Genomic DNA, 14,014 nt, shown 5'->3' with positions numbered 1-14,014 from the left:
AGCTAATTCGGAGTGACAGCTCTTTCATGCAGTAATGGCCATGGTGAAAAGAGAAACCCACTCAACTCCACACTGCATACATACGCTACGCGCTGATCTACAAAATTAAAAAAAAAAAGAAGACAAGTCACAATCACGTGCATACGGAGCCCCTCTGGTTCCGGGATAGGAGAATAAAACTATTATTTTCTCATCTGTTTCCATAGTTACGAATCCGAACACACAGTTTACTAATCCGTTCCCGTGAAATTACTAATCTGTTCCCTCAATTTACGAATATGTTCCCTAAACGTACTCATCCTTACCCTCAATTTACTCACCTGTTCCCTCTATTCACTAATTTGTTCCCTTGTTTTACTCTCGTAGCCACAATTTACCAATCTGTTCCCTCAATCTACTAATCTGTTCTCTCAGTTTACTAATCTATAACCTAAATTTGCTAATCCGTTACCACAGTTTACTAACCTGTTCCTTTGATTGACTAATCTATTTCCTCAAATTACCAATCCGTTCAATCAATCGTCCCTCAATTTGCTATTTAATAATTTGTACATACACATTACTAATATGTTCCCTAAATTTACTAATGTGTAGGCATAGTTTACTAATCTGTTCCCTCATTTTACTAATATGTTCCTTTAATATACGAACGTTCCCTCTATTTACAAATCTGTACCCTCAATTTACCAATTTGTTCCCTCAATCTACTAATCTGTTCTCTGAAATTACTAATCTGTTACCTGGATTTAGTAATGTTCCCTCAATTTACAAATCTGTTCCCTCAATTTACCAATTTGTTCCCTCAATCTACAAATCTGTTCTCTCAAATTACTAATCTGTTCCCTGAATTTTGTAATGTTCCCTCAATTTACTAATCTGTTCCCTCATTCTACTAATCTGTTCCCTCAGTCTACTAATCTGTACACACAGTTTACAAATCTGTTCCCTTGGTGTACTAATCTGTTCCATTATTTTACTAATCTGTTCCCTAACTCTACTAATATGTTCCCTTCGTTTACTGATCTGTTGCCCCAATCTCCTAATCTGTACCCTCAATTTACCAATCGATTCATCGAATATTCTAATCTGTACCTTCAATTTACTAAAATGTTCCCTCACATTACCAATCTGTTCCCTCAATCAACCAATCTGGTTCCTCAATTTACTAATATGTTTATTCAATTTACTCATCTGTACCCTCAAATTACTAATCTGTTGCCTCAGATTATCAATCTCTTCTCTCAATCTAATAATCTGTTCCCTCAAATTACTAATCTGTACCGTCGGACAAGCGAATGAGTTGCGTTATGATGTAAATAAATTGTCACAAATTTGTGAGCCTTTTCAATGATGTGCACGGCTGCAGTTCACTAGTAGTATTTTTTTTTATCTCCAATTAATCTCAGACTGTTTCTTAAAGAGAAGAATATCAAAAGGCGCACAAAGATTAAAGATTTATTGATGTTTAGCTGCGCCACCACTCACCTTTCAATCATGGAACATCGGCATAGTACAGCATTAAATAGGCCATAATAGCATGTTTGTTTGTTTTTTTCTGTCATGAAGACAATGCAGAAGCAAGCACAGCTACACTTTTTGATAGAACGTTGTCCACGGGAAAGGAAAGTTGGAGGGAAAAAGGATTTGAAGAGGCACTGAATGGTTATCAAATGTTGAAAAATGGAACGGATTTGTTACAGGAGGGAAGATGTCGGATGAGATCTGCATGCAAAATGATGATGGTTGACTTTTCAGCATTAAAGAGAGGAAAGCACAATTTTGTCCAGTGAAGCCAAAACGCCTCGTAAATGTGCGCATGCATGAAAAATCCGGAACGCTCTGAGCTGAAGGTTTCATCGAACAGAATATCTTTGCATATGTGATGCGTCTAAAAGATTTGTAGATAAACAGTAAGACAAAACTGAAAACATCAGACGATTTTTTTTCCTACATTATTAATTTCAAAGCGGTATTTGTTGTTAAAGTTCCTGTAAATTGAAAACAAAGAAATTGGAAAAACCACCAAAAAGAATGCAAAAAACAAATGCAAAAAAAATCACAATTGATAAAATGAGGCTTAACCCTCGTGTCCATTTTTGGACAAATTCTTTGACATTCTACTCACACTTTCCTGGAAGTGTGATAACTAAATTGGTTGCGTGATTTCAAACTTTGACATGATGTCACCGTCTGGGTGAAATTTCAGCTGCCTAGTGTCTTCTTTCGACGCGTTCCCTTGGATGTAAAGTGCCTTTGACGCAAATGATTGGACAAAATACTGCACAAGGATTAAAAACCTGTCAAATACACTCACTCATGGCCAACAACGAGGCACTCTGAAAGGATATTGAGGGATATTTTAGGGGCTAGCTAGCTAGCTAGCTGGCTGCTACAAACCTGATGATGCAAAAAAAGATGATGTCATGTTGATTCATGCTCAAGCCCCACCCACAAAGAAAAACATTCAGAAAACTAAAAACCGATGAACGCAATTTTGCCACGATGATTTGCTACATGGATCTCTGTCTATTAAAACATATCGAATATATTATAAAACAAATCTGTGAAACAACTTCACAGGGTCCTTACAAAATAAAACGATTGACATTCCATCGAAAATATCGAAGCGAAAAGTGCGCTGGCCACAGCCTACAGTGAAAACGCCATAAAGCAGTCGCGATATTTATTTGAATTAATAACCATTTCCCCCCTCTTTCACATTATCTAACAGCTTCCAGCAAAACCGCTTTATATCTTTTGTGTGTTTATCAAAAACGAGTTGCACGTATTGTAAAGTTCTTTTTACAAAACTGGGTGGGTTTCCCTTCAAAAAAAAAGCTTTTTTCTCGTTACATGCTTCATGATTAAGATCTTTATAATAGCGTGTCTACCCTGTGCTTCCATTTGTGCGGATGACCACCAGGTGGCGCTATCATTTTTTTCCCTCTGACATACTCTACTGTACTATGATGGAATAATGGGAAAAAAAACAGCAAAAAACATACATATATATATATATATATATATATATATATATATATATATATATATATATATATATATATATATATATATATGTACGTATATTATACATACATATTGTCAATAATACTGATACCGAGTATTGATACAACTAATGCTTTTGATACAGAAAATTTGCCCCCCCAAACAATGACATAATGTTAAAGAAAACTCTGCATATTCATGAATAAAAACAATAGTTTTTTTTCCCTACAATTTCTTGAAATTAACTCATTCAATGCCAGGGACGTCTTTTCACGTTTTTGTTTTTTTAGGGTCAAGACATTCAAACCCACATACTTGAGTATTAAATTGATACTTAAGTACATTAAGGACATTAATTTCCAGATACGTAAGAATGAAATTGATATTTAGGTATCTGGGATTGAATGTCTAAAAAAAACGTGAAAATCCATCCCTGGTATTGAATGAGTTGATGGTAATTTTTCATTTCCTTCTCGTCATTTTTCCTTCATCATCGTAAAACTGCTCCAAAAGAACGGCCGATACGAGGATCGACCCCCATCGCAAATAGTGATACCTTGGAACCGATACCTTGAAATACGGCCGGGTATTATCCTGGTATGCGTATGGTAGGACGCATTTTAATTGAAAAAAAAAATAAAATTGACTAAATTCCGCTGACAATGTGGGCCAATCATCATTTTGAATAATATATTTTGATAAACCTTTAAGTATGTATATTATATTGCGACCTCCTGTATGAAGTGGATCCAGGGCTAGTGCACCAAATCGCCAGTAGAGGGTGACAAAGGTCAACATGAACATATGCCGTTTTCTCTTTCAAGTGAATCGCAGCAGCACGCCGAACTCGGGAAATGACGATGGAACGTTGATGATGTCATCACTCTCTTATCGCAAAAGGCAATAGCGTCAGTCTTTTTCCGTCCTTTTCTCGCGTCCAAACCCCATGATTATTTATAATACGTCAATTCCAGTGTGCAACCGTATGTACAATAAATATACAAAACATAAAGTTGATGATATTTTCACAAGATTCACAATACATTTTGACCGTATTGAAGGTAACGCGTCGCTACGCAAGCGTGACTGATAATGTATGAAATTTAGTATATTAAATCACATTCCAATTTTGTAGAAAGGTACGCACGCCGTCCGGGTTTGCTACATATAGAATTTTGTGCGTCCTCAGTCATGTGATCGCTTCCCGATAATCCCGACGCTTCGGGTAGAACTTCTCGTAAAGTCCTCAGCACTTGGCGCTCGTTTTTGAATCCGGGACGGACCTTAGCTGGAATTGTACGTGGCGAAAATTGTCCCCGCCTTTTTCTAACAGGGGGAGGCGCTCATGTGCATGTGGGTGTGGTAGTGAGGGGGGGGCACGGGCGGGGGGCGGCGCCGCCATGGACATGGCCTGGCCTTGGGGGTGCGGGGAGTGCGACCTGGGCAGGCTGTGCGCGGGGTACCCGGCGGAAGGCGGGGGGTTGGAGTAGCTCCCCCCGGAGGAGGAGCCGGACGGCGGGTTGCCCTGCCCCCCCTTGGGCGGGGGAGGCGGCGGCTGGTTGAGCTGGATGGAGATGTCGCTGGAGGCCTCGGACGCGCTGCGTCCCCGCTTGGGCGGCGGCCAGGACGACTCCGGGTGGAGGAACTGGCCGCTGTAGTCGCTGCTGTCGGACAAGCGGGGGGCGGTAGAGCGCCGGGTGGGGGCGGTACATCTCCTCCTCGGCGTAACGCTTCATGAACAGGTAGACCGACAGCACGCCTGCGCCCTGAGCCCCACCCCCCCAAAAAAATAAAATCAATTGACATACATAGTAGTGGTAGTCGCAGTTTTAGTTGTAGTACAGTACAAGTGGTAGAAGTAGTACAGTAACTAGTAGAAGTACGAGAAGTATTAGAAGTAGCAATGTAGTAGTTGTAGTACAATGGAAGTGTTATAAGAAGAGGTAGTACGGTAAATCGGACCGCGGTCGTGGAAATAATGGACGTAGTACGAACGGCATTACTAGCAGCAGTAAAAGTCTAGAGAAGTACTACTAGAAATAGTAGTAGTGCAACAACTAGTTGAAGTAGCAATGTAGTAGTTGTTGTACAATGGAAGTGTTATAAGAAGAAGTAGTACGGTAAATCGTACCGCGATCGTAGAAATAATGAACGAAGTACTAACGGCAATACTGGCAGCAGTAAAAGTCGGAACGGTAGAAGTACTACTAGAAATAGTAGTAGTGCAACAACTAGTAGATGGATGTAATAGTCGTACAAAAAGTAGTGGCTGAATTTAGAAACGTTAGTAGTAGGACTAGTGATGACTGATGCAGTAATAGTAGAAGTAGTGATGTAACAAATATAAGTAGTAGTACGAGCAGTACTAGTAGTACTAGTATTCTAATTAGTATTAGAAGTAGTAATGAAGTAGTTGTAGGGGGAGAGGTCGTAGTAATGGTAGGTTCAGTACTAGTTGAAGTAGTAGTGGTGTAACAAATACAGTATTAGTTGCGGTAGTAGTAAGTAGTAGCAGCACAGGTAGTAGTAGTAAAAGTAGTATTAGTAGTAGTAGTAGCAGTTGTAGAAGAAGGATAAGTCGTAGTAATTGTAGATTTAGTACAAGTTGAAGTAGTAATGGTGTAAAAACATTCATAGTTGTAGTACTAGCAGCACAGGTAGTAGTAGCAGTAATATTAGTAGTAGCAGTAATAGGAGTAGGAGAAGTTGTAGTACTAGTAGATTGAGTACAAGTCGAAGTAGTAGTGAAATGTAAAAAATAGTAAAAAATAAGTAGTAAAAAATGTTAATAGTCGTAGTAGTAGGAATAGTAGTAGCAGAAGTCCTAGTAATGTTAGATTCAGTGCTAGTTGCAGTAGTAGTAGTGTAACAAGTATAAGTAGTGGTAATAATAGTAGTAGTAATAGTGGATGCAGTTGTAGTAGGGATATTCTTCTTCTTCTTATTATTATTATTATTATTATAGCAGTACAGTAGTAGGCTTTAGGAATCACCGAATTGGAGTGTCGGTGCGCCACCTAGTGGAGAAATTGATGCATTACACCTTTAAAATGCTTTCAGTTCTTTGGTGCCTTGCCAAAAAAATGTAGTGTATCGATCATGTTTGCATTTTTAAAATTTCCCCCAGTTGATTCTTCTAGTTTGTCACGGTGTACCTAATATTGTGGCGTGCGCATCCTATCGCCAAAGAGCCGAGGGAGGGAAGGAGATCGCTTCCAAGCGTTCATCTGCTTTGTGCATGTTTTATGACTTTGGCGGCGGCAGTCGATGCGATTGGAAAAGAAGACACTGCGCCAAACACTCATGCGCAGAACGGGAGGGCGGGGCGAGGGGAGGGGGGGGGGGGGGGGCATCAAACTGCGCCAAGCATCCGCACACACACTCACACACTCACACACACGAATGGACTGCAAAGTGGTCATCATAATGTCATATGAGGTGACCTACATTTAAATGGCAAGCCGCATTCCAGGAAATTGGTTGACTCCACTCCGCCATATTGTCGCATTAGGAATTCGGGATCGTTAGTTTATCATTATGTTGAGTTTTGAGAACATCTCAACAAGTGGACGTGTTTTTCCGTCGGGTGTTCACAGGTTAAACAATTTTGGCAGGCAAAATATGCCGGTGGAAATTTCGAGTAGTTGTTTTTTGTTGTTGTTTTTGTTTTTGCAGGGGGGGGGGGCTTTGGACTCCAACTCTCGTCAGAAAATCGTTTCCACGTGGGCAAATATGATACATAAAACAATATTATTTTACCGTCAGGGGCCCGGCCGGTGAGTTGAAAATGTTTTTTTTTTTTTTGTTTTTTTTAATAAATGTCATCATCCCTTTACGACAGAATGGTCAGATTTCTGACTTGAAAAAAAGCGTGTTCTCAAAATTTTTACTTTCAATTTGAAGTTCAAAACCAACACAAACATAAATACATCAATTAATGTTAATTATTTTACCTTCAGAGGCCCGGTCAGTGAGTTAAAAATGTTTTTTTTTTTCTTTTAAATAAATGTCATCATCCCCTTCCGACAGAATTCTGACGAAAGTATTTTCGGAATTTTCACTTTCATTTTGATATTCAAAATCAAACGTTAGAATTTTGTATTTCAAGTCTTATTTTTAAGCGAGAATTCTGACTTTAGTCTTGTATTTCTGACCTGTCATTTTAAAGTCTCACGTTTAAGTCAGAATTTGGACTTCAAAGTGAGAAATTTTACTTCATTCTCAGAATTCTGACTTTAAATTCTGACTTAATTTCTCACTTTTAAATTGAAATTTTTACTCCTGACTTTAAAATTAGGATTATGACAAACGCGAGAATTCTGACCTAACATCAGAATTTGAACTTAATTTAATAAAAAACTGAGAATTCTAAAAATAGTCCGAATTCTTGTTCTCATATTTCTGACTTTTCATTTTAAAGTCAAAATTCAAACTTTTGACATAATTTAGAATACTGAGTGAGAATTTCTCGGAGCTCGGAAAAAACATCAAATTTAAGGTCAAAAGAAGTGAGAAGTCAGAAGAAATGGACTTTAACGTGTTAATTCAGAGAAATTCCATGATAAAAGTGAGAATTTTTTGTTTTTCTTGGGAAAATTAGGCTCGGTTCCCAGACCGACCTCTTTGAGCAGGAAGGAGGAGGCTGCGAAGGCGAAGGACCATCCGTAGTGGTAGTTGAAGAACTGCTCGGGTTCTCTGGGCCGGTTCATCACCTCGTCGTTGATGCTGGAGATGTAGAGCACCAGGCCCACTACCAAACTCAGGCCTGCGCGTGGAAACCACAAAACAAAAAACAAACAAACAAAAAAACATGAAAATCCACATTTAAAAGAGCGCAAACCTGAGAGTCACCAGCAGAGGGCGGCAAATCGCATGCGACATTCAAACCTCCTTCCAGGAACATGAGGCAACATATGGACCCACGTCCACTAGTCAGTATTCAAAGCTGGATGTATGGTTTGAATAATGAATCATTTCAGACCACTTTGCAATATTTAAATATTTAAACCCACCAGAAAGCAGAATTCACAAGCTGTAGCGGATATCTTTCGAGATACACAACACAAAACGTTATTAGGGTAACGTTTAAAAACAAACTAAAAAATGCCCATGTCCAACTTCCGTGTTTCAATATTTTTGGAAAATTAGAAAGTGGCTGACAAGTTGAGATGAGCTAATACATTTCCAAAGATTTCATATTCTTTTTAGTCTGGAAAAGAAAAGTTGGCAGAATTCTCTTTTGTCCGAATTCTAATGTTAAAGTGAGCATGATCACTTTCACTTTAAAGTTAGAATTTTGACCTTTGTCAGACTTCTGATTTATTTTCGAATTCTGATTTTCAAGTCAGAATTTTGATTTGAAGTGAACATTTTCATAATTCTCACTTTAAAGTGTTATAGTCTTGGAATAGTTTCAGAATTCTCTTTGAAGTAAAATTTCTGAGAAAAACAGAATTTGCTATACTGATTAATCAGTTTGAGAATTCAGACTTTTTCTGAGAATAAAGTGAGAATTCTCTCTTTAAAGTCAGAATTCTGAGAATGAGATCTGATTTATTCACAGTATTCTCCCTTTAGTCGAAATAAAAATTCCAACTATATTCTCAAAATTCTCAGTCAGAATTCTGAGTTTGATTGTGAATTTTGCCTTTTCCCCACTCAAAATTCTCACTTTAAAATGATTTTTTTAAAACAATTTGGACTTTTAGATTTCTGACTTCTGCGTTTTTTTTTCTAAGGATTTCCACATTAACGTCAAATTTTTTATTTGAAATGAGAACGTGCCGTCAGAATTCTCATTTTGATTCTGATTCTCACTTTAAGTGATTTTATTTTCACAATTGTGACTTATTCTGAGAAAAAGTCAGAATTCTAACTTTAACGTAGAATTTTGAACTTTGAATCCCACCAATCTTTATTTTTTTTCACTGACTCCAATCGTCATTTTATATACCAACTATATTATTATTATTATTATAACGGTCATGATGACGTTTTTTTTTAATAATGGACAACTATCATAGACATTTTAGCACTGAAAATATGATTTTAGTTCAGCAGCCTATTCATGCTGATATACTGTATAAACCATTACCGAAACATTAAAATGATTTACTTAATAGGCAACACCGTGAAACGAATGCATAAATTTTCCATTCGATGCTGGCTGAATACATTTGTTAAACACTGTAGCGCATAAAGTAGAACGCGCACTCGAGATGTTAATTTTTTTGAATCATGCTCGTGGTATAAAGAAAAAAAAGTTGAAATAAAACCCCTCCAGTGATTGCAACGGCCCGTTTCATAACTGCTATGACATAACAAGTATTATTGCCCCCACTCGTGCATTTTATCAGCGAAGCCTGAGATGCTGTTTGATGTTCCTGGGAGCACTGCAGTGCCGCAACACATCAAGCGGCGCGCAAGAGCCGCAATCTGCCACCGTGGACAGCGGGAGATAATTGGGGCCTTGACCGCCATCTGCTGGTCAAACGGAAGAACTACAATAATGCAGAAAAATCACATGACTCAACTGGATTACTGTACTGCAAGGAGGTTTAGGACCCTCATCATTTTTATGTTATTTTTTTAACTGATTGCAGGAGTTTGACAGGAAACGTTGATTCTTCCATATCAAAGTCAAACAAGATGTCAAGGACGGATGTGAAGGAGTGACACCTGAGAGGATAAAGAAGATCCCCGATACAAAGGCCAGGATGGTGCGCTGAGGCTGGATGTGTCCGATGTTGCTGATGACGAAGGCGGTGAAGACGAAGAGCAGCGACACCATCGGGAACGGCGTCGCTGTGCGTACCATCTCTGTGGACGGAGGAAAGCATTCAAATGCTATCTATCTATCTATCTATCTATCTATCTATCTATCTATCTATCTATCTATCTATCTATCTATCTATCTATCTATCTATCTATAACGCTAGCTATATAGCTTTCTAGGTAGCTAACTATATCGTTATCTAGATAGCAAGCTATATATAATTAGCTAGATAGCTATTTAGCTTTTTAGCTAATTAAATATCTATCCATCCATCTATCCATCTATCTAAAAAGCTAGCTATATAGCTTTCTAGTTAGCAAGCTATATAATTAGCTAGATAGTTAGCTTTTTAGCTAATTAAATATCTGTCCATCTATCCATCTATCCATCTATCTAAAAAGCTAGCTATATAGCTTTCTAGTTAGCAAGCTATATAACTAGCTAGATAGCTAGTTAGCTTTTTAGCTAATTAAATATCCATCCATTTATCTAAAAAGCTAGCTATATAGCTATCTAGTTAGCAAGCTATAGAGTTATCTAGATAGCAAGCTATATAATTATGTAGATAGCTAGTTAGCTTTTAGCTAATTAAATATCTATCTATCTAAAAAGCTAGCTATATAGCTATCTAGTTAGCTAGCTATAGAGTTATCTAGATAGCAAACTATATAATTATGTAGATAGCTAGTTAGCTTTTTAGCTAATTAAATGTCTATTTATCTATCTATCTAGATATTAAGATATGTATAAAGTTTATTGATTACTTAAGGTATTAAGAGCACTCAAAGTAATCAATTACTCTGTCTACTCAAATGGTAGAGTAATCAATTACTTGAGGAGCTTTAATGTATAAAGTAATTGATGACTTCAAAAATTACATCACGTAGTTGATTACTTTTTTAATCATAAAGAAATCTTTCTGACTGTCCGGCTTGTTAAAAATGAATCAAAATTGCAAATATTGGCACCGATAATAAATAATAAATAATAATAAAACCCAGTAAAGCAGTTCCACAATCTGCCAGCAGGGTTTTCAAAGCTAAAAATGTACTCACTGAGGATGTTTGCCGTGTTTTCTGTGGTGATCTCGATGTCAGGTTCGGTGAAATACTCCGATGCTACACATCGCCCGTTTTCAGCTCCTAAAAGTACAAACAAATTGCAAAACGTTGTACAGTGATACCTCTATTTACAAACGTCTCTAATTAATTGTTGTGCGCTAAAACAATTGTAATATTAATTTGGTATGGTTTTTTATGCATTTTTTAATTTATTATGATTAATTTAGGGATTTTAGTACCTAACCCCATTTTTTCAAGTTTTTTCAAGTTCAAGTTTCAAATTGTTGCCCACCATGCAAATTAATTTTATCTTAACTTTAATGCTTTTTAAAAAAGGTCATGTCAAAATGGCCATGTTAAAATGGATTTTTAGCCGATGGTGTGGGCCACAAAAATGTGGTTTGATGGGCCGCAAATGGTCCACGGGCCGCAGTTTGGACACCACCGGTTTAACTTTTTAACTCAAACATATTTCTAAATTGTTTAAGATGTCCACACTTTCAATCCTAAGGATTTTCTTTAGTTTTTTTTCCACTTGTCTGGCTTAATTCGGGCCTAAAAATGGCTGATGCTAAACTAGTTTAAGTGTTTACCTAAAGTAATTACCTAAGGTAATTGATTAATAAAAAATCAGAGCCATAAGATAGTAGTATTTTATTTTGTTTAGTATTATTTTAATTTAATGTAACTTTAATTCAAATAGTACGATGAAAATAGCCATTTTAGACAGAGACTTAAAAAAAGAACGGAATCTAAATTAGTCGCGCTTGAACTGAACTTGTTAAAATTGGAGGTAAATTTGATTTTTCTTTTCTCACACAATCAAACCTTTTTTAAAAAAAGTAATGTCAAAATGTCCAAGTCAAAACGTATTTTTATCAGATGGCGCGGGCCGCAAAAACGTTGACGGCGGGCCGCGAATGGCCCGCGGGCCGTAGTTTGGACACCTCATCAATTTACATGAAGAAAGCGTCCCCGCTTGTGAAAAACTACAAAACGCCTTCCGTAACGAATTGATTCGTTAAGTATCTTGTGTATTTTTTCTGGCGAGTCGGGCGCGTGGACTTTTTGGCTCGTACCGGCCACGAAGCAGACCCTCCAGAGTCCGGAATGCAGCGCCATCTTGACCTCCATGCTCTGGTTGTGCTGCAGGATGACGCCCTCCACCATGATGAGCCAGTAGTCGGTGGACACGGCCACGCCCACCAGCAGCAGCCCGCAGGCCCCGAACACCGTGGACAGGATGGTCAGCGCGCGGCTGCTGCACGAACTCATCTTCGGGGCACACGCGGCCAAAACGCGCGTGAGAGGAGCGCGGGTCACGTCGGGGAAGTTGTTAGGATCGGGGGAGGGGAGGGGCGGACGCGGATGCACGACGCCCCGAGCCATCCTCCCGTCTCGCCTTGTTACCGCTAAATATGAAGTCGTCACACGTCCTCCTTAACCAATCCCGCTAAAGGTTAGCGGCAAGCCAACGCATCGCCGCTTGCTGGTAAAGCGTTTAAAAAAGTGAAAGAAGAAGAAGAAAAAAAAAAAACGTTGAGAGCGCGCTGTCTGTTTACGTTACGTGCTATCGGGCAGCATCTGTTTCATGTCAGCTCCGCCGCTTTTGATTGACGGGATTATGTCATCGGGCGGAAAAAAAAAATGCAAAAGCTGTTGAAACGAAAGGCGCTTTTGAACGTTTTTTTTTTAAAACTCATTCAATCCCAAACTAGTTACGTTTTTTTTTTTGGAGGGGGGGGGGCAGTTCACGCATTCAATTCCAGGTACTTGTTTTTTTACAGGTATATTTTTCATTTTTTTTCTAGTGTTTGACTATAAGAGAGTCTAAATATGGCGTGTGAATAAAGAAAAAATAATTAATGATTTAAAGCATACCTTTTTTTATTTTTGAGAATCCTCACATTCAGGCACTTTTTTTAATAAGTATATTTTCCATTTTTGTGTTTTACTCAAAGAGTGTCTAAAAAAAGGCAGGTGCCTTCAATAAGTTAACTCATTCAATCCCAAAGACGTACTTCTACTTTATTTTTTTTTCCACACATTTAATTTCAGGTACTCTTTTTTTTTTTTTTGATGGATATATTTTCATTTTTTTTAAGTATTTGTCTCAACAAATTTCCCAAAAAGTCTAAATATAATATAATATAATATAATATAATATAATATAATATAATATAATATAATATAATATAATATAATATAATATAATATAATATAATATAATATAATATAATATAATATAATATAATATAATATATTGTTAAGTGCCATATAATACAATAACTTAGGTATCTAAAAAAATAACTACTACAACATTTCTACGTAAATGCATAACAACACAATATAATATAATATAATATAATATAATATAATATAATATAATATAATATAATATAATATAATATAATATAATATAATATATTGTTAAGTGCCATATAATACAATAACTTAGGTATTTAAAAAAATAACTATTACAACATTTCTACGTAAATGCATAACAACACAATATAATATAATATAATATAATATAATATAATATAATATAATATAATATAAAGTGGTATATATATATATATATATATATATATATATATATATATATATATATATATATATATATATATATATACATACAGTAATACAATAGCTTATGTATTTTTTAATTAACTTAACTAAATTTAATTTAATTAACTCCAACATTTCAATGTAAATGCATAACAATGCTACATCTAAAAAGTGCATTTTTTAAAAAACATGCTTTTCTTTTTGCCAGGTGTCAAATGTATAAAAAAAAAAAAAAAAGTGACCGCGTGATGTGGTGCGAATTTAATGAAGTGTTTTACAGCAAGATGAGCCTGCGTGAGGTCCATGCGCATCATGCACATAACCTGCAGCGACACACTGCAAAAATAGCAGCAACGCACTCCGCTAACATGTGGGGGGATGGAAGATCCCCCCCCCCCCCCCCCCCCCAAAAAAAAAAAAAAAAAAATTCTTCCCGTAATTCTAATTATTCAAATGGCCTCTTGTTCATTTCAGCATCTGCTTCCGACTAATAACGACGACCTCTTTTTTTTTGGCACGAAATCTCACTAAATTCCCCCGTCAGAAACGTGGAGATATTTCCAGTGGCTGCCGCCTGCAGTTTGACGTCGCCTTGTAAACG

The 14,014-nt window shown here is 37.1% G+C and overlaps 1 protein-coding gene across 1 annotated transcript; it reads right to left on the bottom strand.

Moving 5' to 3' along the window:
- Positions 1-1,442: 1,442 nt before the first annotated feature.
- cacng7b (calcium voltage-gated channel auxiliary subunit gamma 7b) lies at positions 1,443-12,915 on the bottom strand. Its single transcript, XM_088410065.1, is given in 7 exon segments — positions 1,443-4,395; positions 4,397-4,687; positions 4,689-4,772; positions 7,626-7,771; positions 9,685-9,825; positions 10,837-10,923; positions 11,922-12,915. Coding segments are annotated over 7 exon segments (1,122 nt in total). The 5' UTR covers positions 12,232-12,915; the 3' UTR covers positions 1,443-4,332.
- Positions 12,916-14,014: the final 1,099 nt, after the last annotated feature.

The sequence above is a fragment of the Hippichthys cyanospilos genome, chromosome 3, assembly GCF_059441005.1.
Source record: "Hippichthys cyanospilos isolate Australia breed blue-spotted pipefish chromosome 3, RoL_Hcya_1.0, whole genome shotgun sequence".
NCBI lineage: Eukaryota > Metazoa > Chordata > Actinopteri > Syngnathiformes > Syngnathidae > Hippichthys > Hippichthys cyanospilos.
The sequence above is the reverse complement of the archived record's forward strand: the minus strand, read 5'-3'. Positions and strand labels throughout refer to the sequence as shown.